Source organism: Bidens hawaiensis, unplaced genomic scaffold (assembly GCF_021521415.1).
Source record: "Bidens hawaiensis isolate Kalapana, Puna unplaced genomic scaffold, B.hawaiensis_p1.1 tig00024817_1, whole genome shotgun sequence".
Lineage (NCBI taxonomy): Eukaryota > Viridiplantae > Streptophyta > Magnoliopsida > Asterales > Asteraceae > Bidens > Bidens hawaiensis.
The window spans coordinates 180,369-204,565 of NW_027493928.1; the positions used below are offsets into that span (position 1 = coordinate 180,369).

The window sequence follows — 24,197 nt, forward strand, 5'->3', positions numbered from 1 at the left end:
AAGATCTTACTTATTATAACCAACAACCAAACAAAATGGGGCCTTAGTGCAAAATAACAAAATCTCCCTCCCCCCCCTTCTTCTCTTCCCCGTCACCACCGACGACACCCCACCCCCACCTTCCTATTTTGCTTCTTTTGAACCATAAAATCTGGGATTGATTGATTATTAATCACCACGCTCCACCTTGTTATAGATACTGGTAAAATTCACAACCAAACGAATCAATTTTGAATCAATTTCATTGACTCGAGCCGCGGACTGAACTTGAACTCGTTAGCCTATAAATACTCGGTTATAACGCAATTAACTTGTCCCTCACACTCTCTAGCACACTGTGAACCTAAGCCCCATCCTAATTGCATCGTTGAATCATTTCTTGGACTCGTTTGATCTCACCCTTGAGCCGAAACCCTAGTCTATGAATTTCGTTCAATTCGTCATCATCAAAGGTAATGGTTATAGGGTTCAGGGTCGTTTTTTGATGCTCAATGAAAACCCTCTGTCAATTTCAGTCGACAGAGGGTTAAGGGTCTTCATTTTGGGATTTGTATGAATTAGGGTTTATGTTAATTGGGGAAACTTTATAACATACTGAATATAAGAAAACGAAATCAAATTTATTACAAATATCTCATTAGTCCAGATGGCCAGTGCATATGGTACTAACATTTAACCAGGGCAAGGGCGCAGGTTTGATTCCCCCTGGTCCGGTTTTTGTATTTTATTTTTTTATTATTTGTTTGTTTTAATTAATATAAAAACTATATTTACATTAAAACCATATTTTTGTTACACTCGAACCGAACTACGATAAGTTTCTAGAATAAATTTCATATATATATATACACATGATCATTTATATATATCTATATATACTTTTTTCATTAAAAATAACAATCATAATAATAATAATAATAATAATAATAATAATAACCATAATAATAATATATGTGTTTCATATCTTTCTTTCCTCAATTAACAAAATTGAATCCCGTTAAAAACTATTTTTGATTTCATAAAGCAATTTCATATATCGGTATATATATTATATAAAGGATTTTTTTTAATAACCAAATATGACTTGTCAACTATATTCTAATGATTAAAATTAATAAAATTTGATTACACCTATATCAATAATCTATAAAATACATCTAATACGTTAACGACCCCAAACCCGTTATAAACCCATCTCTTGTGTCTTTTTCGTTTATGTCGTTTAAGCATTTATTTTATTTACGCTTTAATAATTAGGACAAATTGTCGGGAATTCTTGCGGGACCAATTAGCGTACTCTAATCTTTACCGTCTTCTCAATACCGTAGTCTTAATTCCAAGTGAGTTCTTCATAACCCCATTTTAACGTTTTATAATATTTTGGGGGTAGCATGTCATAAGTTTTCTTTCGTTAGTTATGTGATTGTTTACAAACCGATTTACTTATATCGTACATGTTAATATTATTCGTGCATATTGTTTATGATTATACGTGAACTTGCTTGCAATGCGTTTATTGTTTTTATGGTGGAAGTTACGCAAACGCAAATGCATACACATAGTGGGAGGGTCCGACGGGACGTATGTACCCGCGCCGGCTAACGTTACAACATCGGTTGTTTACGTAAGGTTGTTCTCATTTCCCCAACTTCAACAGCTTCGGCTAATTGAACGGACGGACGACACTGTTTGATTTCATTTACTTTACGCTTGAATACTTATTACATGACGAACGTTGAATCGGGAGTTTTCTATATATATGTATACGTTAAAACTTATGAAAACTCACCAACTTAATTGTTGACAAAATATATTATTTTCAATGTGTTACAGGTTGAACCGATGGTGTGCTAAGGACGAAGATCATTAGTTTGCCTTAGGATATTTGAAATAAATAACTTATTTACTTTTTCGATGAAGTGTTATTGTTTTCTTTTATTTACGAACAATGAGTGTATTTTTGATGATATGAAATGAATTAAATATAATTAATGTCACTTTAATAGCGTTACGAGCTTATGAATGATCTGTATGTTACACCCGGGCGTATTCTGCTTAAAGCCGGGGTGTTAGAATACATATATGTATAATCATAAATTTATACATATGTTGTACATATATGTATAAACGTATTGTACATATATGTATAATTGCGATCTTTAGCCTTTCTTTTTCTTTCCGGTGATATTGTCTTCCATATCATATTTCACTTCAATTTATAGATCCTATATATAATCTAGTTCAATTAGTTAACATTATCCTAGATTTGTACATATATAATAATTGAGATATATATACATTTGTTAGAAGACAATAAAAGCAATAAACATATACGTAATGCTTACAATACCTTCAAAATCTTTTTTAATACTTTTTGTTTTCTCTACCTTACTTTCTTTATCGATATTTCTTCAATAGATTCAACCTTTTCATCTTATTTCATTGACACTTTGTCCTACCGTTTCAGCAGGATTGTAAACAAATAATATGAAATGTACATATATGTATAATGCATATATGTACGCACGGGAAATAAAAAACAATATGTATATAGTGTAATTATAAACTGTAATTAATATAGATATTCAAAAACAACGAGTATTTTACTATTAAACTGTACCTTGAGATTTATCCCATTTGTTCACTATTTCTTTATTTTCATCGTTTTCATTCGCACTTGGTCTGACATTTTCAACTGTAATGTAGACGAGCAATGAACAATATCAAATATATATATATATATATATATATATAGGGTAAGGATCCTAAAAGAACCATTGGTAAATTAAGAACTTTGAGAACCATTTTGGACCATTAAAAAACCCTCTAAAAAATATTAAAAAAATTATAAAACAAACAAAACCGAAAATTTTAAAAAAGTAAAAAAAACCAAAATTCTTATATTTCATTCCGGTTTCATTAAAAAAAACCGAATTTTTTTTCTTTTTAATTCGTATTATACCTATCACATATGTATACTTTCATTTAATCTCTAGTTACGTAATATACACATATGTACATTATCATTTACCTTAAATTATACATATGTGTATAGGAAAAAACATGTGTGTACATTTTATACATATATGTATAATAAAAAAAACCGATTTTTTTTCTTTTTAATTCGTATTATACCTATACACATATGTATACTTTCATTTAATCTCTAGTTATGTAATGTACACATATGTACATTATCATTTACCTTAAATTATACATATGTGTATATAAAAAAAACATGTGTGTACATATATGTACATATTATACATATATGTATATGTATAATTTAGCTAAACCGAGAATTTTTTTTTTTTTTTTTAGAAACCGGGATGATAAATAATAACTTTGGTTTACTTTTTTTATTTTTGTGTTTTTTTTTGTTTTATGATTTTTTTTATTTTTGGGTTTTTTTGTGGTCCAAAATGGTTCTCATAGTTCTCAATTCCTAAAAAGTTCTCACATGATCCTGATCCTATACATACATATATATATGTATACTAGTTTTAGAACCCGTGTCACACACGGGATAATTCAAATTATAAAATTATAAGTAAAACAAATAATTATATAGCGTATATGAAAAAAAAATGTTTACTTCTATACTTGTATCTATACAATGTGTATATAAATTAATTTTATTTATATCACAAAATAATTTTTTTTAATGAACTTAATAAAAAAATACGGGTGCAACATCGTACCCGAGAATGCTTTTTTCTATTGAAAAATTCATTCTCGGTGTCATATATGTATAATTAAAAGAATTTTGGTTATGAACCAATTTCAAAATTAAAACTTCTCATACAATAGTAGCTCCAACCACGCAGCCTAAATACAAAAGAGGCGCTACCTTTATTGATATATTTATTAATTTACCATCCATCAAATGAAAGTAGGATATTAAATTGTAGCAATGGATGTTCTTCAAGAACTATGTTTATCTGATCTACACCATAAAAAAGATTTTGATAAGTTTCAGAGAGCTTCTCGACTTTGTCATAATGACAACATAAAAAATAACATGCTAACCCATTCAATTCTGTGAATATTTTATTTCATTTGAGCATAGTTTTGGATAACATGCTTCCCATACAACGTTCTGATCACCATTGAAGGAAATATTAATGTTGCCATTAACATTTCAAATTTGATAAAAGTTAGAAGCATTGATAGGCATGGGTATGGCATGTCGAAAGTGTTCGCAATCTTTCCTTAAATTTTAATAGTTGAAAGAAAAACAGTCAATTTGTCAAATCCCGACCCTTTTAATTATTTCAAAAAATTCCCTTAAAAATAGACTTGAAACCTGAATCATGTTTAAAATTCTAACTTTCATACTTTTGACATTTTAAAGTCAACACTTTGAACCCATAACAAATTTGACGATAAATCTATTTTACATTCTCAAACTTTTAAAAATACTCAAAATTTTCATTTTTGACCCGTAACAAATTTAGACCTAAATGTAGTTAACTTGTACCAAACAATCTATTTACCAACTTTTGACCTATAAAATCAAATTTTACTTTCATAAAAAACCCGAAACAATTTTCATTTGAGAAACATGATTTGTTGTTGATTTTTGGAATTCACCAAGTATTTTGAAATATATAGTAAAATAATATGTTAATATTTATATTTATAAATATATATAAATATAGTGTAAAAGGAAAGTGAATAATTATTGATTTATTATATATATTAGGGTATATTAGTTTTGGAGAGAAAAAATTATGAGAATTAACCAAAACATGACAAGTGTCCACATTTATTATACTTTATTAGAATAGGTGTACACACACACATATATATATATATATATATAATGTATAATATATCTATAGCTAAATTACAAACAGGAAATGTACATATATGTATAATGAAAAATTATTACAAATTTTGAATAGTTTGAATCTACCTATCTAATAAAACAATGAATTTTTAAAACAATCTCCACTTTTTTGGTTTAACCAGGTTTCTTCAAAATGCCAAATGGCTTTTTCAAATTTTTTTTATTTTTAAATTATTTTATTCCAATTTTATACCAATTCAACTTCAGTATTTTAGATTAAATGAATCGCTAACGCTGTCATCTTCTCCATACCTTCCCATTGACATCTTCTAACCCTAGCAAACACCTAAATAGGTAACTATCAAACCTTTGTAATCTAGTTCATTCAATCATCTCATCTAAACAGATTCAATCTGACTCGCAGTTTCAATTGGATTCAATCGTGGACCTTCACATCACAGGTTAAACCAGGTTCTATCGATCAATCTTTCAATTCTATTGACATGTTTAATTAATCAATTCTCCAATCAGATTACATACATAATTCTCCAATTCTATTGACATGTTCATCATTTGAATTATTGAGGTTAATACGTATATATATTGGTCAATAATGCTTCTTTTTTCCCAACTTAGCAGATTACGTATATATATGTTTGTCAATATATATTAAAATTACTTTTTGATTAAAAAGGTTTTCTATTTTATGTTTATGCACCCCTAATATATATTGAGACATTAGGCAGAGACTATTAATTCGGAACATAACACCATCGATATGAACAACAGAGAAAGAAGTCAATCAGGTTTTATTTTATTTTATTTTATTTTATTATTAATGGCTTTTTAACTAAGACTTATGGAGTTTTTTTGGTGCTAAGGAGATGATGTCCTTTAATGTTTATATAGGTTTCACCAATCACAATTTGGCCTCTACACAACAAATAGCACAACGAAGATTGACCAAAAATTGTAAGTTTACTTTTTTTGTTATATATTTTTTTAATATCACCCCAGTTAGAATCACTATTATATTAAGTTTTTTAACTTTAGATATCTGTAAGAAAAACCGACGGCTAAGAAAAATCATTCGTGATAACAAAAAGAAGAACCCGGGCTATATTACTTCAAACCTCAGACATATAGTTAATTGTAAGTAACTTTTTGTTTTTATTCATTATTCATATTCAAACTACTTCTCATACTTCTGATAATTTTTTTATTTTAGCCATGGCTTTTGATAGAATGTATTGTAAAGAGAGAAGAAAGTTTCGAAAACAACGTTTGGATAGCAAAAGAAAACGCGACTATATTGCTGGTAACTATTTATTAATATAACTTGTATGGTATTATCTCTTTTGCTTTTTATTAATCACCATTTATTATCTTTGCTTTCAGGTCACCAAACTGTTACTAATTTCTTTCCTTCTTATGATCAACAAAATGTCAATCGTCAAACACCAACGTCATATCAAACACACATTGGAAATGCTTTCAATTTTTCATCTCCATTGTATGACATCACAAATCGTGGTAACTTTTATGATAAATTCTTCTTTTTTATATTTTATATTTCCATCAATATATATTAAAAATACTAACTACGTTAACAAAATTCTAGCTATGTGTCAAACCTGGACTACAACACCCACACCAACTTTGAAATCAGTTTCATTGTTGTCCAGTGTCCCATGCTCATCAAATGCATATGTAAGTATTTACGCTAATACTTTTTAGTCCCGTTTTGAATCGATCATAATAAATGTTTTGTTCAGTATCTAAATTTTTTTGTTTTTTTTATTTTCAGGTCCTAAAAATATAGGCGTGTGTCACATATCAGCCGCTACTAATCTCATGTCTTTTTATGATCAAGAAAATGTCAACCCTCAAACACCTACACCATATCAAGCATCTATGTAAGTATTTACACAATTTATGATTGTGAATTTCAACTGTAAAATTTGTCAATCCAATGTATTAAAGCACACGTCAGGGGTACTTTGGGCTTCTAAAATACTGCAATATAGAGTTGTTTTGTGATTTTTTACCGTCAAGGTTACTTTCGCCATTTTCATAAATTTGCAGTATGTAGTTGTTTTGTTATTTTTTACCGTCAAGTGTACTTTGGGGATTAGCACAGTAAACTATTTCAAAAATTAATGTGTGTGTCTGTTTATATACACACACAATATTTCAAAAATTAACACAGTAAACTATTTCAAAAATTAATGTGTGTGTCTGTTTGTACACACACACTATCTTAGAACATGTGTGTTGGTAAAAATAAAAAAAAAAACTTCATACCTTTACCAAGCACATTGAACCATTTGGACTTTAACTTTCATACTAACCAACTGTACTTTGACTGTTTGGTTAATTTTTACCAAAAAGTCATCTGCAAGTTGGTGTATCAAAAATCCATTACACAATGCACTTTATTACAGTATTTAATAACAACATTTTAGATAGATTAAAATACACCAAAAATTGTTCTTCTAAGAACAACAAATTTAAGTCAAATTGACAAAAAAATGGGCCTATAACTATTTCAAAATTTAACACAGTAAACTAATTAAACATTCCTAAAACTATTTTTTAACCGTAAAGTGTACTTTGGGATTATCTAAAATCTGCAGTATGAAGTTGTTTTTTTATTTTTTTACCGTAAAGTGTACTTTCAGTGTTGACATTTTTACATATGGTCAACATTTTAACTTTGTGTGGATAAATCGATCTTAATAAAATTTCTGTTCAGTATCTTTTTTTTTGTTCTTTTTTTTTCAGGTCCTAAAAAGCTACATCACATATCTTTTTTTTGTCTTTTTTTTTCAGGTCCTAAAAAGCTACATTACATGTTAGGCGTTACTAATCTCATGTCTTCTTATGATAAAGAAAATGTCAACCCTTAAACACCTACACCATATCAAGAATCTATATGTAAGTATTTACACTAATTCTTTTTAGTCGCGCTTTAAATCGATCTTAATAAAAGTTGTGTTTGGTATCTATTTTTTTTCTTTTCAGGTCCTAAAAATGTAGGCTTGCGTCAAATATCATCCGTCACTAATCTCATGTCTTCTTATGATCAAGAAAATGTCAACCCTCAAACACCTACACCATATCAAGCGTCTATATGTAAGTATTTACACTAATTCGTTTTAGTTGCGCTTTAAATCGATCTTAATAAAAGTTGTGTTCGGTATCTATTTTTTTTCTTTTCAGGTCCTAAAAATGTAGGCTTGCGTTAAATATCATCCGTCACTAATCTCATGTCTTCTTATGATAAAGAAAATGTCAACCCTCAAACACCTACACCATATCAAACAATGCCAATAATACAAATCTACCATTAAATATTTCAACGCCATTATCTGATATCACAAATGGTAATACTTATTCTTCTAAAATATCTACATTTAACTTATGAAAATGATGCAATATTTGTTTATAAAATGCGCTTCTATATTTACAGGTATGCATCAAAGTTGCTATACAACTCCTACACCACCAAATGTCCCATCAAGGGATCTTTTGTGAAGCCCCGTAAACAAAAACAACGTTCAAAAACAACAAATGTGAACCCACGTGAGTTACATATGCATGACTTCACACATGATGAATTAAATGATGACCAGGAGATTGAAAATGGCTTTAAAGGAATTTCTAAGGGTAAGTTGTAATTTAATATATATTTCATAACAAGTTTTCTTTTTCTTAAATTTTTTTTTTTTTAATATTTCTATATTCAAACAGATTACCTGGATCATGGTGATCAATCAGTTATATGTTCAGCATGTCAAGCTAAATTATGGAAGGATGAATCAAGAAGGGGAAACGAAAAGGTTGGATCTTGAGTCTATTCAATGTGTTGTGCCAAAGGGAAGGTTCAGCTTCCAGAATTGAAGGAGCCATTAAATTATTATAAAAGTTTATTTCTTTCATCTGATGATAAAAGCAAGTTCTTTTTGAAGAACATCCGTCGATATAATTCCATGTTTAGCTTTACATCAATGGGTGGTAAAATCGATCGCTAAATTAATAAAGGAAATGCTCCATTTGTTTTCAGACTTAGTGGACAAAATTATCATAGTATTGGCAGTCTTCTACTGGATAACGGCTCGAAACCAAAATTTGCACAACTCTACATATATGATACCGACAACGAAGTATCTAACAGGCAAGGAATATTCTGGTAATTTCTACTAAATCCACAAGTAGCTATTTTTTACATATGCTTTTGTCCTTCCATTTTCGCAAGATATTAATAATACTTTTGTTCTTCTGTAGCGAATCCAGTTCTTCATCAAATTCAGCTTCAAATACCTTAGATTTGACCATTATTAGTGAATTAAAGCAAATGTTAGATTCACAAAATCACTTGGTTAAATTGTATAGAATGGCAAGAGATTGTATTGAACATATCCAGGTATTGAACTGAAGCTTAGAATCATCGGTAATAGGCAAAAAGATGGTCGTACTTATAACTTACCTACCGCTTCTGAAGTAGCTGCGTTAATAGTTGGTGACATTCATGAACAACTAGACACTATAGACATTGTTGTAAAAACTCAAGACGGAAATCTTATACCAATTAGCGAGCTGCATCCGTCTTGCCTTCCACTTCAATATCCGTTGCTACATGTGTATGGTGAAGATGGATATAGGATTGACATACCTCATAGAGGTATAACACTAGAATTTGAATCTACAAAGAAACGAAAAACAACAACGATGCGCCAATGGTTTTGTTACATGATTCAAGACAGGGTCAATCACTTTTCAATAATTCTAAATGGAAGAAGATTATATCAACAATATTTAGTTGACGCTTATACGATGATTGAAAGCGAAAGACTTTTTTACATACGTTGCAAGCAGAGTGTTCTTAGATCTGAACCTATGAGAATCTTTGCAAATTAAAAAACAAAGGAAATAGAGATATATCAAGAGCTGGCCAACGTGTTATATTACCCTCATTTTTTACTGGCGGTTCGCGATATATGATGCAGAATTATTTGGACGCAATGTCTCTTTGTAAGTGGTTTGGCTACCCGGACTTTTTCATTACTTTTACATGTAATCCGAATTGGCCAGAAATTAAATGGTTTTTAAAAGACACCAACCTAAGAGCGGAAGACAGGCTTGACATATCATGTCGAATATTTAAAATGAAGCTGGACTCTTTGATTAAGGACTTAAAAGATAAACAACCTTTGGGTAAAGTGCAAGTAGGTATTCTTAAAACCCTGTTTATCTCTGTTTTTTTTATATATTTTTATGTAACATTTACTAATTCTAATTTCTTTGATTTTATATGTAGTTGTTCACACAGTTGAGTATCAAAAAACGGGTTTACCGCATGCGCATATATGCATATTTTTACATCCTGATATCAAACTATCATCAGTTGAAGATATTGACCCCAAAATTTCTGCTGAGATCCCTAACAAGGACGAAGATCCAGTATTGTACTCACTTGTAAAGGATTTCATGATACACGGCTCGTGCGGAGCTTACAATCCAAAATGTTCTTGCATGATAGATAACAAATGCTCCTAAAAATTTCCTAAAAGATTCAGTGAAAACACTTGTGTTGATACATATGGTTTTCCTATATACAAAAGACCAGATAATGGAAGGTATGTTGACAAATTTGGTTTTGATCTAGATAACGGGTATGTGGTGCCATATAACAAATATCTTTTGAAAAGATATCAGGGACATATTAATGTGGAATGGTGTAACCAAAGTGGTTCAATAAAGTATCTCTTTAAATATATTAACAAGGGTCCGGATAGGACAACGATATCTGTTGGGAAAGATAACAACCATGATGAACAAGAAGACGTTGTTGATGAAATCAAAGAATACTATGATTGTAGATATCTATCAGCGTGTGAAGCAACATGGAGAATATTGGCGTATAATGTTCATTATAGAATACCTTCGGTCACAAGACTTCCTTTTCATCTTCCTGGCAAGCAATCAGTTGTATATGGTGCAGACGAAGATGTTGACAATGTTCTTGAAAAAGAGTCAGTTTCCTCTTCTATGTTTACATCATGGATGAAATGTAACCAACTATATGAAGAAGCAAGACAATTAACTTACGTTGAATTCCCAACCAAATTTACTTGGAAACTTGAACAAAAACGTTGGGAACGAAGGAAATCCGGATATTCCATAGGAAGGATTCATGTCGTATCTCCAGCACTTGGTGAAGCATATTTCTTAAGGGTTCTATTAAACAAAGTTAAAGGCCCAAAATCATTTGAGGACATTAGAACTGTTAATGGAAAATTGCATTAAACCTTTAGAGATGCATGTTTCGAGCTTGGCCTTTTAGATGATGACTCAGAGTATATTGAAGTAATCAAAGAAGCGAGCCATTCTGGTACTGGTTTTTATATAAGGTCTTTATTTGTTAAAATGTTAACATCCCACAGTTTGTCTCGACCCGATGTTGTTTGGAACAATACATGGGAACTTTTATCAGATGGTATTCTTTACAATCAACGCCGTATGCTTAACTCTCCATGTACTTCGAGTTTGTTTATATATTAATGTGTTGTCTGTTTGTATACACACACACTATCTTAGAACCTGTGGTGTTGGTAAAAAAAAAAACTTCATACCTTTACCAAGCACATTGAACCATTTGGACTTTGACTTTCATACTAACCAACTGTACTTTGACTGTTTGGTTAATTTTTATCAAAAAGTGATATCAAAGTTGTTGTATCAAAAATCCATTAAAGAATGCACTTTATTACAGTATTTAATAACATTTTAGATAAATTAAAATACACCAAAAATTGTTCTTCTAAGAACAACAAATTTAAGTCAAATTAACAAAATAACGTGCCTGTAACTATTTCAACAATTAACACTGTATACTATTTAACAAAACCATAAATTTGCATATTAAACACACTTAAATATCTATAAAAAAGTTAACGTTTTGACCAAAATGGTTAAGTCAACCAAAGCAAAAGAACACACAACAAAAGGCAGGAAATCAAACTTGATATTGATAAAAGTACTTCTGAATTAGTCTCACAAGTATTTATATATGTTTACATTATTATTTACAGATTTAGCTCTTCCTGATGAAGAAATCAAAAATCTTACTCTATGTGAGATTGAAAAAATATTGCTTCGCAATGCAAACACCCTAAAAAACTTTGAAACGATGCCTTTTCCTGATTATGAATTTGCCACTTCATCGAATAATCCTCTCATTAATGAGGAGCTGAGTTATGACAGAGAAGTTCTAAACACTGAATACGATATTCTGCTATCTTTATTAACTGACGAGCAACGAATTGTTTTTGAAGAAATCATGAATGCCGTAACACTCAATAAGGGAGGTAGTTTTTTTGTTTATGGTTATGGTGGTACCGGTAAAACATTTGTGTGGAAAACTTTGGCTGCAACTATAAGATCAAAAGGTGAAATCGTATAAATGTTGCTTCAAGTGGTATTGCATCATTACTATTGTCTGGTGGTAGGACGGCACACTCTAGGTTTCATATTCAAATTAATTTAAATGAGACTTCCTCTTGCAACATAAAGCCATTTACAGATGAATCACATTTGTTAACTAAGACTTCATTGATTATATGGGATGAAGCTCCAATGACAAATAAACATGCTTTTGAAGCATTAGATAAAACTTTGAGGGATATATTGGGATGTAGGAACCAACCTTTTGGTGGGAAAGTAATAGTTTTTGGAGGTGATTTTAGACAGATTTTACCTGTGGTTCAGCACGGTACAAGACAAGATGTAGTAAATGCATCAATAAGTTCGTCTTATTTATGGCCAACTATCAAGGTCCTACGCCTAACAAAAAACATGAGGTTAACAATAGGATGCGACTCATCCAATATTGAACAGACAAGGTTGTTTGCTAAGTGGCTTTTGGATTTGGGTGAAGGAAAAGTTGGTGGTCCCAATGATGGTGAAACAGAAATTGAAATTCCTGACGATCTACTTATCAAAGATTCATTAGATCCACTATCTGATCTCATTGAATTTGTATACCCAGATATTCTATCAAATTACAAAAACAAAGAATTTTTTGAACAAAGAGCGGTTCTTGCACCCACAAATGAAGTTGTAGAACAAATCAATAATCGGTTGCTTGAGATGCTTCCGGGATCTGAATATGAGTATTTAAGTTCAGACAGTGTATGTCTCGACGAATCTTTTGGTGACAGCTTTGATGAAAGATTATACGCACCTGATATATTAAACGGTCTCAACATATCGGGTTTGCCAAAGCATAAGTTGGTGTTAAAAGTTGGTGTCCCCGTCATGCTATTAAGAAATATTAATCAAAAAGACGGCTTATGTAATGGAACAAGACTACAAATTACATCTCTAGGAGAACGTGTTACTAAGGCACAAATTATATCAGGAACTAACATCAATGATATGGTATTTATTCTTATAATTGCATTGACACCTACCGACAAAAGCATTCCTTTCAATTTCAACGAAGACAATATTCGGTTTCTGTATGTTTTGCAATGACGGTAAACAAAAGTCAAGGACAATCTCTATCAAAAGTAGGGTTGTTTTTAAAGAGCGGGTATTCTCGCATAGTCAGTTATATGTAGCTTTATCCAGAGTCAGAAGTAGAGAAGGTCTTAAACTTTTAATATTGGATAAGGATGGTAAAGTCACCAATAAGACGACAAACGTCGTTTATAAGGAAATATTTAGAGATTTGTAATTTTTTTGGTGCCTTTGTAATTCTTGAAACGTTAGATTTGTAATCCCATTATCTATCTTATTATTTATATTAACAATTAACTTTTGAGTTAATGTATTTTGTTTAAGTTTTGTTATAAGCCACTGTGTTATGTTAGTTGGGAATACAATCTAATTTCGATATTTGTCAAAGTAGATACTCCACTTTTGTAAGTTATTCATTCCATCAAAGGTTAACATGTAGTTGCAAATCAACAACTTTTTAGCTCACTTGACTTGGTTTACCAACAGGGACGTTATGGTACAAAAAGCATGCATGCACTAAGTATTAGAGACGCTAAAGAAGCATGTTTTCATGAGACATGCATTTAAAATGAATTATGGTGGGAGAAAACCATTGATTATTATATCAATTCGAAAGTTAGAATAAAAGATGCTTTTATATAAATATAGTATACAAAAAATTAATAATAATCTACCTATCATTACAAGCTAAAATAATCCCGATATCAATATGTGACATCATATATTATTATTGTTTTTTTTTAAAATAACACTATACAAGCATACTAATCATTTAAAGATTTGTTTTCATCATACCAAAATTTAAGGCCTACTTTTTTGGTAATCGTATTAATTATTATTTAAATTTTTCTTTATTTAAATAATCCTTCGTTTCAAAAACTAATTTTAATCACAATTGATCTATCTAATTTCAAAATTTGAATTTTAAAATTTCAAATTATCTACAATTACAATTTATTTTTTTTTTAAATTCAAAAATTTTCAACCCTCAAACCTATTAATAACTAATTCACGAATTTTATTGTTTCATATTTTACATTCAAATTAATCCTTAAATGCTCTGAGAGAAAGAAGTTTCACCACAACACCTTATGTCTTCTTCAAAGTCCATTAATAGTTCATCTGAAAATGAAAATAACAGATCATTTTTTAATCAATTATATTTTTAATCGTTTCTTTCATTCCAGATTTACCTTTTCAAAAAGTTTTACGGTATATATAATGAAGTAACTTTTTTTTGTTAACTATAGATATCCGTTTATATATTCAATCACTTTCATGAACTGTTTGAAACATTTTAAGATGCTATATTTGTTTTACTGATTCGAACAAAATGTTAACACGATATATATATATATGTTGTGTGTTACTATATATTGTGTCTATGCATATGTATATGTGTATGTGTATGTATGTATGTATAAATATACGTATATTTCTACACATATTTTATTATTCAAATATTATAGTAACATGCTTTAAACTCTTCCTAAATCATATTTATACGTAATTATAATTAATTTGATAATTTTGATTTATAGTGCTTCATCATGATTTGAAAATTATAAATCTATGTTATTTTCAGCTTGCTTGGTGACAAGGAAATAACTTATCTTAATGAACTTAACAATTCAAAAGAATTTTCAACTATTAAGGTCAGAATTATTAGGCTTTGAGAAAATAGAGACCCTAAGCCCCCACATAACGTCTGGACAATGGAAATGGTGTTGGTGGATGAAAAGGTACTTTCGACGTTTTATTATTGTTGTTGTTGTTATTATTATAATTAATTTTTTTTACTAACTTATGATCCTTTTTATTTAAAGTCACAATATAATAAATTTTCTAATTGTTGTAGGGTAATAAAATGAGGGCTAGCATGCTTACAAAAATCTTCTTGAAGTTCGGGACTAAAGTTAAACTTAACTCAACTTTATTGATTACAAATACATTCCTTGCAGACCTCAAGCCTTACGAAAGGATACTCGGCCACAAAAATAAAATAAGTTTTAATTTAACTACCAAGATGTTTTCAGTTGATGATTTTATTGGTGAGCCATTTGCATTCTCTTTTGAGAGCTTTGAAGATATCAATGCAAACAAATTTAAAGAATTTGATACAGTTGGTTAGTAACTATTTCATTTATTAAACTTAAGTAAAATTTATATTTATTTCTATAAGAATGGTTTTACTTATTTATTTATTTTTATGTAGATGTTATCGGTTGTGATACTAGCTGGGAACCCATTTCTTCTTTTGGAAAAAAAGGTCCGAATGATATGAAAATGACTTTAAAAGTGAAAGATAATCAGTGAGTATCCGTATTACAATTTTTTTTTTATTTTTCATCTTTAAATATCATTAATATAGAAACATATATTATTAAACGATTAAAGTTAAATATATATTATTATATTAATGTTATTTTCTTTAATCTTCTACAGTAACCGGGAAATTAATGTAACCCTTTTTGGTGATTATGCAAAACAAATGGACGCATTTATCACCAAACACCCTGATGCTTATGACGTTGTTATCATATTGCAGTTTGGCAAGTTTTCTTTATATGGTCGTAAGTATCTATATTATTATATTTTATGACAAATTTATTTTAATTTTAATTCAATATTTATATTGTTATTTATTTAGGTGAACCATCAGTCTCCAACAACTACTATGTGTCTAAGCTATTTATCGACGAAGACATTCCTGCCATTAATGTTTTTAAACAGAGGTTTAACTTTATACTCTTTTTTTTTATATATATTGCCTGTTTGTCTTGCAATACTGTTTATTTGATCTTAATTTTGTTTTTAATATCATTATATTTAAAAGCAGCGTTGAAAATGGAGGTGCGCTTTCCTCCTCACGTCAAAGGTCAATTTCATCATCGTCCGTCTGCATGGTGAATGAGGATTTCCTAGAGCGAACACCATTTAACTTAATAGCAGAGATAGAAATTGATAAGGTTATTATTATTTCCATTTTTTACCATATATATAGCTTAATTAGATTTTAATACTAATTATTGAAACAGATAAAATTAGTCATTATCCTTGCAACCATTGTGTACATTCCACCCGTTCAGGAGTGGCATTATTTTGCGTGTGGGAGGTGTTTGAAATTATTAAAGCTGAAATCAGATGAGTCTAATGATGACAATCTTTACGAGTGTTTGACTGAAGGATGTAAAGACAAGAGCTTATTACCAGTTTCCAGGTAATTTACATATAATTTCTGTTTTCTAATTTATAATAATTTTGTTCTATTTTGTTTTATTTAACTATATAACTTAATTTATACAGGTTTAGAATTCATATTCGAGTTCGAGACACAATCGGTACTATTTCATTAACATTATGGGACAAGGAGGCTTTCAAGATATTAAATGTCACTGCAGAAAGCTTAGTGGAGGAAACCAAGGGTGTAAGTTTATCAACATTTTCTTAATTAATAATCGAATATCAATTATTATTATTATTATTATTATTATTATGAACATCTATTTTTTTAATTTTTCTTTTGCAGAGTTTTAACATACCAACGGTCTTTAACACATTGCTTCAAAGAAAATATGCATTTAAAATTGATATAAAGGAATACAATATTCTGAAAAACTCAATGAATTTTAATATTGCCAAGCTTTCTGAAGATTCATTCATAGTGAATTGTTTAGAAAAAAAGTCTAACACCGACATGGTATTTCTATTTATCTTAAATTTATATTTATATTTATATTTTATTTTATTTTATTTGAATTATAGTTTTATCTTTTTTTTATGTTTATTACTTGAAAGGTTGAGATTTCAGAACAAAACCCGCTTACCAGTGAAGATTGTCAATCCGAAGACACTGTTAATAACAACGTAAATTTTGAAACATTTTAGCACTATTTTTAATATCTATGTAATCCAACAACCATAACATCTTTATTATACATTTAAATTTCACAAGAACTTATATCAATTACTGGTGAGAATAGCATAACTCCAATTTCAAATAGAGACACAAACCGTCAAAGTTCTCCACCATCTGATTTAAAGAGAAAACTTGGAGATATCTATAACATTGATGATGATGCTGTGGCAAATTCAACTAATAAATCCAAGGAAAAACAGGTTTCGTGTGACGTTTCAGGAGATAACAATCTATTAATTCCAAAAAAGGAAAAATAGATGTGTTGTCATGACTTTTAAAACAATATTTGTGTTTCTTTGGTTTTGATTTTTCCGGTCATGTTTTACCGGTAAGTACATTTACATTTGTGTTTTTCTTTATTATGTTTCATGATTGGTACTTTGGTTGGTTTGATATTAGAGACCTTTTATTTGTTTATAAACAAAATTAGACTTTGTTTTTTTTTGCGTTTTCCAGCAAGGCTTTACGGGAAACACATTTACATTGGTAGTTGTTGTTATTATTATTATTCCTTTTGTTGTTTGTGTTTGCAATTATAAACTTTGTTATTTTTTTTTAATTAATAAAACATTTGTTTGTCTTATATTTCTTATTTTTTTTCACCTAACCCGTGTTTTATACGGGTTCTAACCTAGTACCTCTATATACATATATATGCAGTATTCTCCTATAAACAAACATTATATTCCATACATAAATGTATAATGACTTTTATAAATCAAATGTATTAATAAACTAACTATATAATACCATTATAAAAACACAAAATGCAACGATGTACACATATGTTCAAATGTAATTATATTAAACTAACTGTACACTACCTTTTTAAAAACATAAACAACACACGTGAATAACGACAACAATGTATATCAGTAAATCAAGCCATTCTTTTTAAATTTCAACACAACATGTTCACGTCAACAAAATGAACCACAATTAAAACTCAAAATAAGCAAAAACTCCATTAAATGTCCGTACTGTTGCAATTCATGATAGCCCTATCCTAATTTTAAATTTCACCGCAACCTTATCCAATATCTACCGGAAAATCTATAAATTAGGTTCTAAATAGGATGCGTTAGAATAACGAACACTTAACTACTCAGCCCTAAGATATAATTCCCCTCACAATAACACAAAACCTCATATTTTCTCTACCAAGAACAAAGCTTACAAACGAATTTAGACTAATGCTAACAAACAGAGAAAAATTACTAAGTTTTCAAATTTTAGATTACACATTTATAAATATGTAATATATTTTTTAAGTCTGTAACGCATTTTAAAAAAATGTGAAAATATTTTTAAACAAGTTTACATATTTTTAAATAAAGTTTACATTTTATAAAAATATGTAAGGTATTTTTAAATATGCAACAAATTTTTAAACATGTTTACGTATTTTAATTAAGTTTACATATTCTTAAATATGTAACAAAATGTATTATGTAATATGTTTATAAATATGCAATAAATATTTTCAAATACGTAACATAATTTTTAAGTGCGTAACGTATTTTAAAAAGTGTGTAAATATTTTTAAACAACTATACATATTTTTGAATAAGTTTATGTTTTATAAAAAGATGTAACGTATATTTAAATATGCAACAAGTTTTTAAGCAGTGCTACATATTTTTAAATAACATGTTTTATAAATATGTAATAAATTTACTTAAGTATACGTATTTTAACCGAGCCACCCCCGGGCTTGAGCCAACTCGGCTCGATTTTAAATCGAGTTTTATTTGTATGAGCTTTTTTAAAGTGTTTTTAAGCAAGTTTCGAGTGAGTCGTGAGCCAGGGACTTTTTGAACACCCCTAATTGTAAACCCCCAAAATATACTATAACATAACATGAAACTAAAAAATTTCAAGGTTTTGTCTTTTCAAATGTTTAACCTATGATTATAAAATGTTTAATTTTGATCGGCAAGTTAAAAGGGTATATAAGTTATCGTTCTAGTAAAATAACTAGAGTATTTTATTAGGATTATAGTCGTTTGTTAGTTACATCTTATTTTAATATTTTAATGGCAAATACAAAGAAAATAATTAATGGACATAACAACGTGAGATGAAACTAAAAAATAAATTTAAAGTTTAAACTTAAAATAAAAGATATTTAACTGAAAATAAGTAGCATTTTAATTGTTTTTAAAATTGATTTAAATTAATTAAAATTAAAAATCATATCGAAAGGGTATTGTAGTTGCAGATAGAAAAGGTTTTGAATCTTGGATAATACTTATTACTTTCAAATTCGATATATATGAGAAAGAAAAGAGATATGCGTAAGGCTGAGGGGTGTGGAGCGCTAGGAAGGGCGCAAGAGGCCAGACGATCGCGCCCCGGGGCGCGAGCACCACACCACCGAGGCGCGATAGGGGCGCGAGAGGGGCGCGAGAGCGGAAAACGATGCAGGCGCCAGGGGGCTCGCGGGAACTGTTGCGCGTGAGGGTGCTTGGGGAATGGTGAAAGAGCCGTTGGAGGCTTAAATGTGAATAAAAAAAAAAATTTAATTTCCTCTATATATATCACAATATATATCACATATATCCACACCCAAAACCATTCTCACATACCACACCCAAAACCAATATCACATACCACACCCAAAACCCGAAATCACCCCATCTTCCAAACCTTTTTTTAAAAACATGGCTGGAAATTGGTACCCAAACCTAGAATCAGATTACAGTTACGACGATTTATGGTCGGCACCGGACCAACCGATGTTTTATTCGGGGTCGCAACAACCATCCGGCTTTCAACCATCCAACATACAACCGTCTCCTAACTTTGTAGTTCCGGAGACACAAGAACCAGAACCAGAAGGTGAAGCTGCGGGACAAAGAAGACGCGTCCACCGGAAAAAACAAGTTGCAACGGACGGGTCGGGTTCGGCTTCGACCGGAAGGGCGAAACGGAAAATCACTCCGTGGTCATCGGATGAGAAGGAAGCCCTGTGTCGGGCTTGGATAGCCACTTCTGAGGATCGGCGTTGCGGTATTTGTTTTAACGTTTTTAAAAATGATTTTTAATAAAAAAGTTAAATGACATACAAATTTATTATGCATTTTGCAGCGGACTACCAAAAGAGCAAGGTCTTTTGGACAAAGGTTAGGGAGACGTTCTATTCGCTCGTTGGGAGTACAGAGCGGAACGCCGATATGATTTCGGGTCGGTGGACCGAAATCAGAAAATTTGTCGGCTTGTTTACTAATCTGTTCAACAGGAACGCCGGTCGTATGAGACCAAGTGGCAGTGACGATTTGGCGGTCTATAATTTCACTGTCGAAGAGTGGAGGCAGGAGTGCCTGCGGAGGTATGGGACGGTGAAGACGTGGGACGATGTAAAGGTGTGGGAGAGGTTGAGAAGGTGTTCCAAGTGGGTTGAGCTGGTGGCGCCGGACCTTGATGCGGAAGTAGGGCCGAAACGGACTAAAACTAGTTCGTCTGGAGCGTACAGCACTTCCGCCGGGTCGGATTGCCGGGTTGGATTCGACCTAAACGTTGCGGGGGAGGAAATGTCTTCACCGCCGAGGAGGCGGCCATTGGGAAGGGACGCCAGGGGGAAAAAACCGGCTGAGGGGGAAGCCGTAAACATCAACGATCTTGTTGAATCCCTCAATAAATTCAACAAAACCATGGAGGTGGTCTCTATTGACAAAAAGGAAAAAAAAAATGAGAGATTTGGACTTCCTTGCAAGAGACTTCAGCCACCTAAATCCGGTCGACCAAATGCTGATGGAAAAACAAAAAGAACGTATCCGGAAGAGGTTGATCGAAGAAGACGAAGCCGAATAATAAGAATAATGTTTTTCTTTAGTACTTTAATTTTTTTTATATATTAATGTGTTTTTTTAATTAATGTGTGTTTTTTTAAATAATTTCTTGTTTTTTTAATAATACGTTTTTTTAATACATTTATAAAAAAATAAAAAAATAAACCGCTCGCGCCCCCTCTCGCGCCCCTCCACACCATGGCCCGGGGCGCTATCACCACTACCAACACCCATCTTATCAAGTTTCTCTCTCTGCCACACGTCACAATATTATTGGCTGGCGCCCCCACTCACGCCCCCTCTCGCGCCCCCCACACCCCTCAGCCTAAGGAAGATGGTGAATTTATGTATGAAAAGAAAGTAAGGAAATGACTTATATGTCCTTTTGCATTTAAAAAAAAGTAGTTTGAAGCGTGCATACGTGGAACGGTTATTAACCATTAAATGTATATAAATCTCTTGTGTATTTAATATAATATTTTATTAGTTTTTGTTCGGTTTTTATTAGAATTTGTGTATTACTAATTTATTTGAATATTTTAGGTACCGGGTTTCAATCATGTCGAAAAGAGGGCGAAAACAAACAAAATGGGAGAAGGCCCGTCGCGCAGCACTTTGGGCTCAGTTTTCTAGAATCTTCTACAAATATTAAGTCTATGCGCTCAGTTTTCTAGAATCTTCAAGAAATATTAATTTTATGGGTTTAGATTTCCAGAATCTTTTCTAATTTTAAGTTTATGGGCCTTGAAAGTCTATATAAACACCCATAAACGTAACCTGAAGAGCCATACAAATTTTGAGAGTTCCAAGGCTTAGGAGTGCATCTTTTGGAGGATTTGGAAGCTCGGAATCATTCGGTGGCGTGCTTATCAGTCAAGAACGAATACCCAGGGTTTTGTCACCTTTAATCTTTCGTTCTTATTTATTTTCGCCATGATTTCATTTAGCATTGTTTTGTTTGCTTTTATGATGTTAGGCTAAACTTTATAGACTGCCTAGGCTTATGATGAACATTTGTTGACGTTTGATTTTGACTTGGGATTTATTTATCGTTATGGTTTTTATGAACTAGTTAAAAGGTTTAATTATATTTAATTGGTGCATATGTGTGCTTGAGGTTGTTTAATTAAGTTTTATTATTCCATAGTTGTCTTGATTATTATTTGTCATTATGATAGGTTTCTATTAGGTCATTTACTTTGTGTTTTTGACTATTTTATGATTGATTTCGCGATAAGATCATAGGAATAATATTAGTTAATCAAATAAACCTAAGTGTGCTGCTAACTTAAATAGCTGTAAGGTGCTAGGTTATTGATAGGTCTTTATTGATCAGGATTGCTAGATTTAGTTCTTCGTAAGGAGTCCATCTAGGTTTGATTGATTAACTTTGTCTATCGAGTCAATTGAATATATTAGACTGCCTTTGATTTCCGCATTGTAAGGTAGGATTTCGTATAAAGGAACTAGTTTGTAATTAATTAGGTGACCGTAAGGAAACTTGATTTTTAATACTGGTGTGTGTTAAAACTTATTAAAATCCATAAGTGTCTCTTGAGAAGGGTCAGGGGTCCTGTTTGGGTTTTCTCTTAAGCGTCTATTTTACGATCCCAGTTCCATAACTAAATAGTCTCCCGGTTAATTGATAACTGAAACTTAGAGGATTCTAGCCTAGGTGGTTGTTCATCATCAACTGAATTAAGTCTAAGTTATAAGTTTAGTTGTCTTTAGTTTTCCTAATTAGTTAAAATTAGTTTATTAGTAAAACCCCCCAAACAAATATAATTAATAAGTCGTGTTTTGTAGTCGAGTCTAATTAGTTAATAAACATAATTAAAGAGTCTCGTTGGTTCGATATCCGGACTTACTTAGCTTACTAGAGTCGATCGGTTCACTTGCCGGTTAGTAGTTTAGTCGAGTTTTAGAAAGTCTAGAGTATTACTTAGTGTTTATTTTTAGTTAATTTAGTTACTAAAAATTAATAACTACTTTTAGCACATCATCCATCAACTCATATTTACATTGTGATAAATAGTAAAAAAAAAACTATCTTACACGTGTTTACATTAAATATCAACAAAAAAGTACACAACCTACACAAAAACATATAACCTACACTTGTTCTAATAATAAGAAAACATATAACCTACACACAAAATTCAGCATCAATAAACTATACACGTACACGAAAACGTATAACCTACACACAAAAAACATATAACCTACACTCGAAAATTTTATCCTACACATTTAAATACAATTTATTCATACATTAAATATTTTTTCTATCCAAAACCAATTTCTTCCAACTCAATATATCAATATCCATCAACATGCAGGTACATTGTAATGAATAATACAAAAACTATCTTACACATGTTATCATTAAATGTCAATAAAAAATATACAACCTACACAAAAGCATGCAACATACACTTGTTCTAAGAATAAGAAAACATATTACCTACACACGAAAAACATATAACCTACACACGTATAGGATGTGTGTATCTTTTTCTAGTTTATATAATTGTTGATGTCGAATTACGTATGTAAGTTGAATACTTTATTGTATGTTGTACGTTTTTATTGCTTAAAACAAGTGTAGGTTATATAATTTTATGTATTTTGTATATTTATTGTTTATATTTAATGAACAAATTTGTATGATATTTTTTTATTATTATTTATAACAATAATATTTTTCTAAGTATATCAATTGAAAAAAAATATATTATGTTTTGATATTTATTAATTAGAGAGGATTTATTTTGGTTATAATAGTTGTATTAATTGAAAAGAGATGGATTTATTATGGTAATATTAGTTGTATTAATTGAAAATAGAGAATGCATTTATTGTTACATTTACACTTTTTTCATTTATTTTTAACATTTAAAACATAAAATAAAACTAGTGGTCCATATTCATTTCTTACATTTCTCACAGTAATTTCATATCTCTCTTGAACTTAAGCATATATATATATATATATATATATAGGGAAAGGATCAAGAGAGAACCCCTTCTTAAAGAGAGAACTAGAGAATTAATCAAGAAATATTTTTAATTTAAAAAAAAATATTTTTAAATTTCCGTTTTTGCCATTATTCTTATATTATGTTACCATTTACTCGAAAAATATAAAAAAATATAAAAAATCTCGTTGTAG

General features: G+C 30.4%; 2 protein-coding genes across 2 annotated transcripts; both read left to right on the plus strand.

Moving 5' to 3' along the window:
* Positions 1-12,430: 12,430 nt before the first annotated feature.
* Positions 12,431-13,330, plus strand: LOC143570021 (uncharacterized). The gene has a single exon (XM_077055786.1). It carries the CDS (start codon positions 12,431-12,433, stop codon positions 13,328-13,330), a length of 900 nt encoding a protein of 299 aa, XP_076911901.1.
* Positions 13,331-15,030: 1,700 nt separating this feature from the next.
* On the plus strand, positions 15,031-17,491 carry LOC143570022 (replication protein A 70 kDa DNA-binding subunit B-like). The gene is made up of 11 exons (XM_077055787.1): positions 15,031-15,057; positions 15,174-15,441; positions 15,531-15,627; positions 15,761-15,867; positions 15,966-16,050; positions 16,155-16,284; positions 16,354-16,535; positions 16,622-16,742; positions 16,845-17,015; positions 17,114-17,182; positions 17,294-17,491. Exons 1-11 carry the CDS (start codon positions 15,031-15,033, stop codon positions 17,489-17,491), a joined length of 1,455 nt encoding a protein of 484 aa, XP_076911902.1.
* Positions 17,492-24,197: the final 6,706 nt, after the last annotated feature.

What these genes read in the sequence shown, in the direction of transcription:
- LOC143570021 (XM_077055786.1), top strand. Translation starts at nt 12,431, where the DNA reads ATGACAAATAAACATGCTTTTGAAGCATTAGATAAAACTTTGAGGGAT.
- LOC143570022 (XM_077055787.1), top strand. Translation starts at nt 15,031, where the DNA reads ATGGAAATGGTGTTGGTGGATGAAAAG. An exon ending in TGGTGTTGGTGGATGAAAAG is followed by an intron (nt 15,058 to 15,173) that starts GTACTTTCGACG and finishes TAATTGTTGTAG; the next exon opens with GGTAATAAAATGAGGGCTAG. An exon ending in TGTTATCATATTGCAGTTTG is followed by an intron (nt 15,868 to 15,965) that starts GCAAGTTTTCTT and finishes TTATTTATTTAG; the next exon opens with GTGAACCATCAGTCTCCAAC.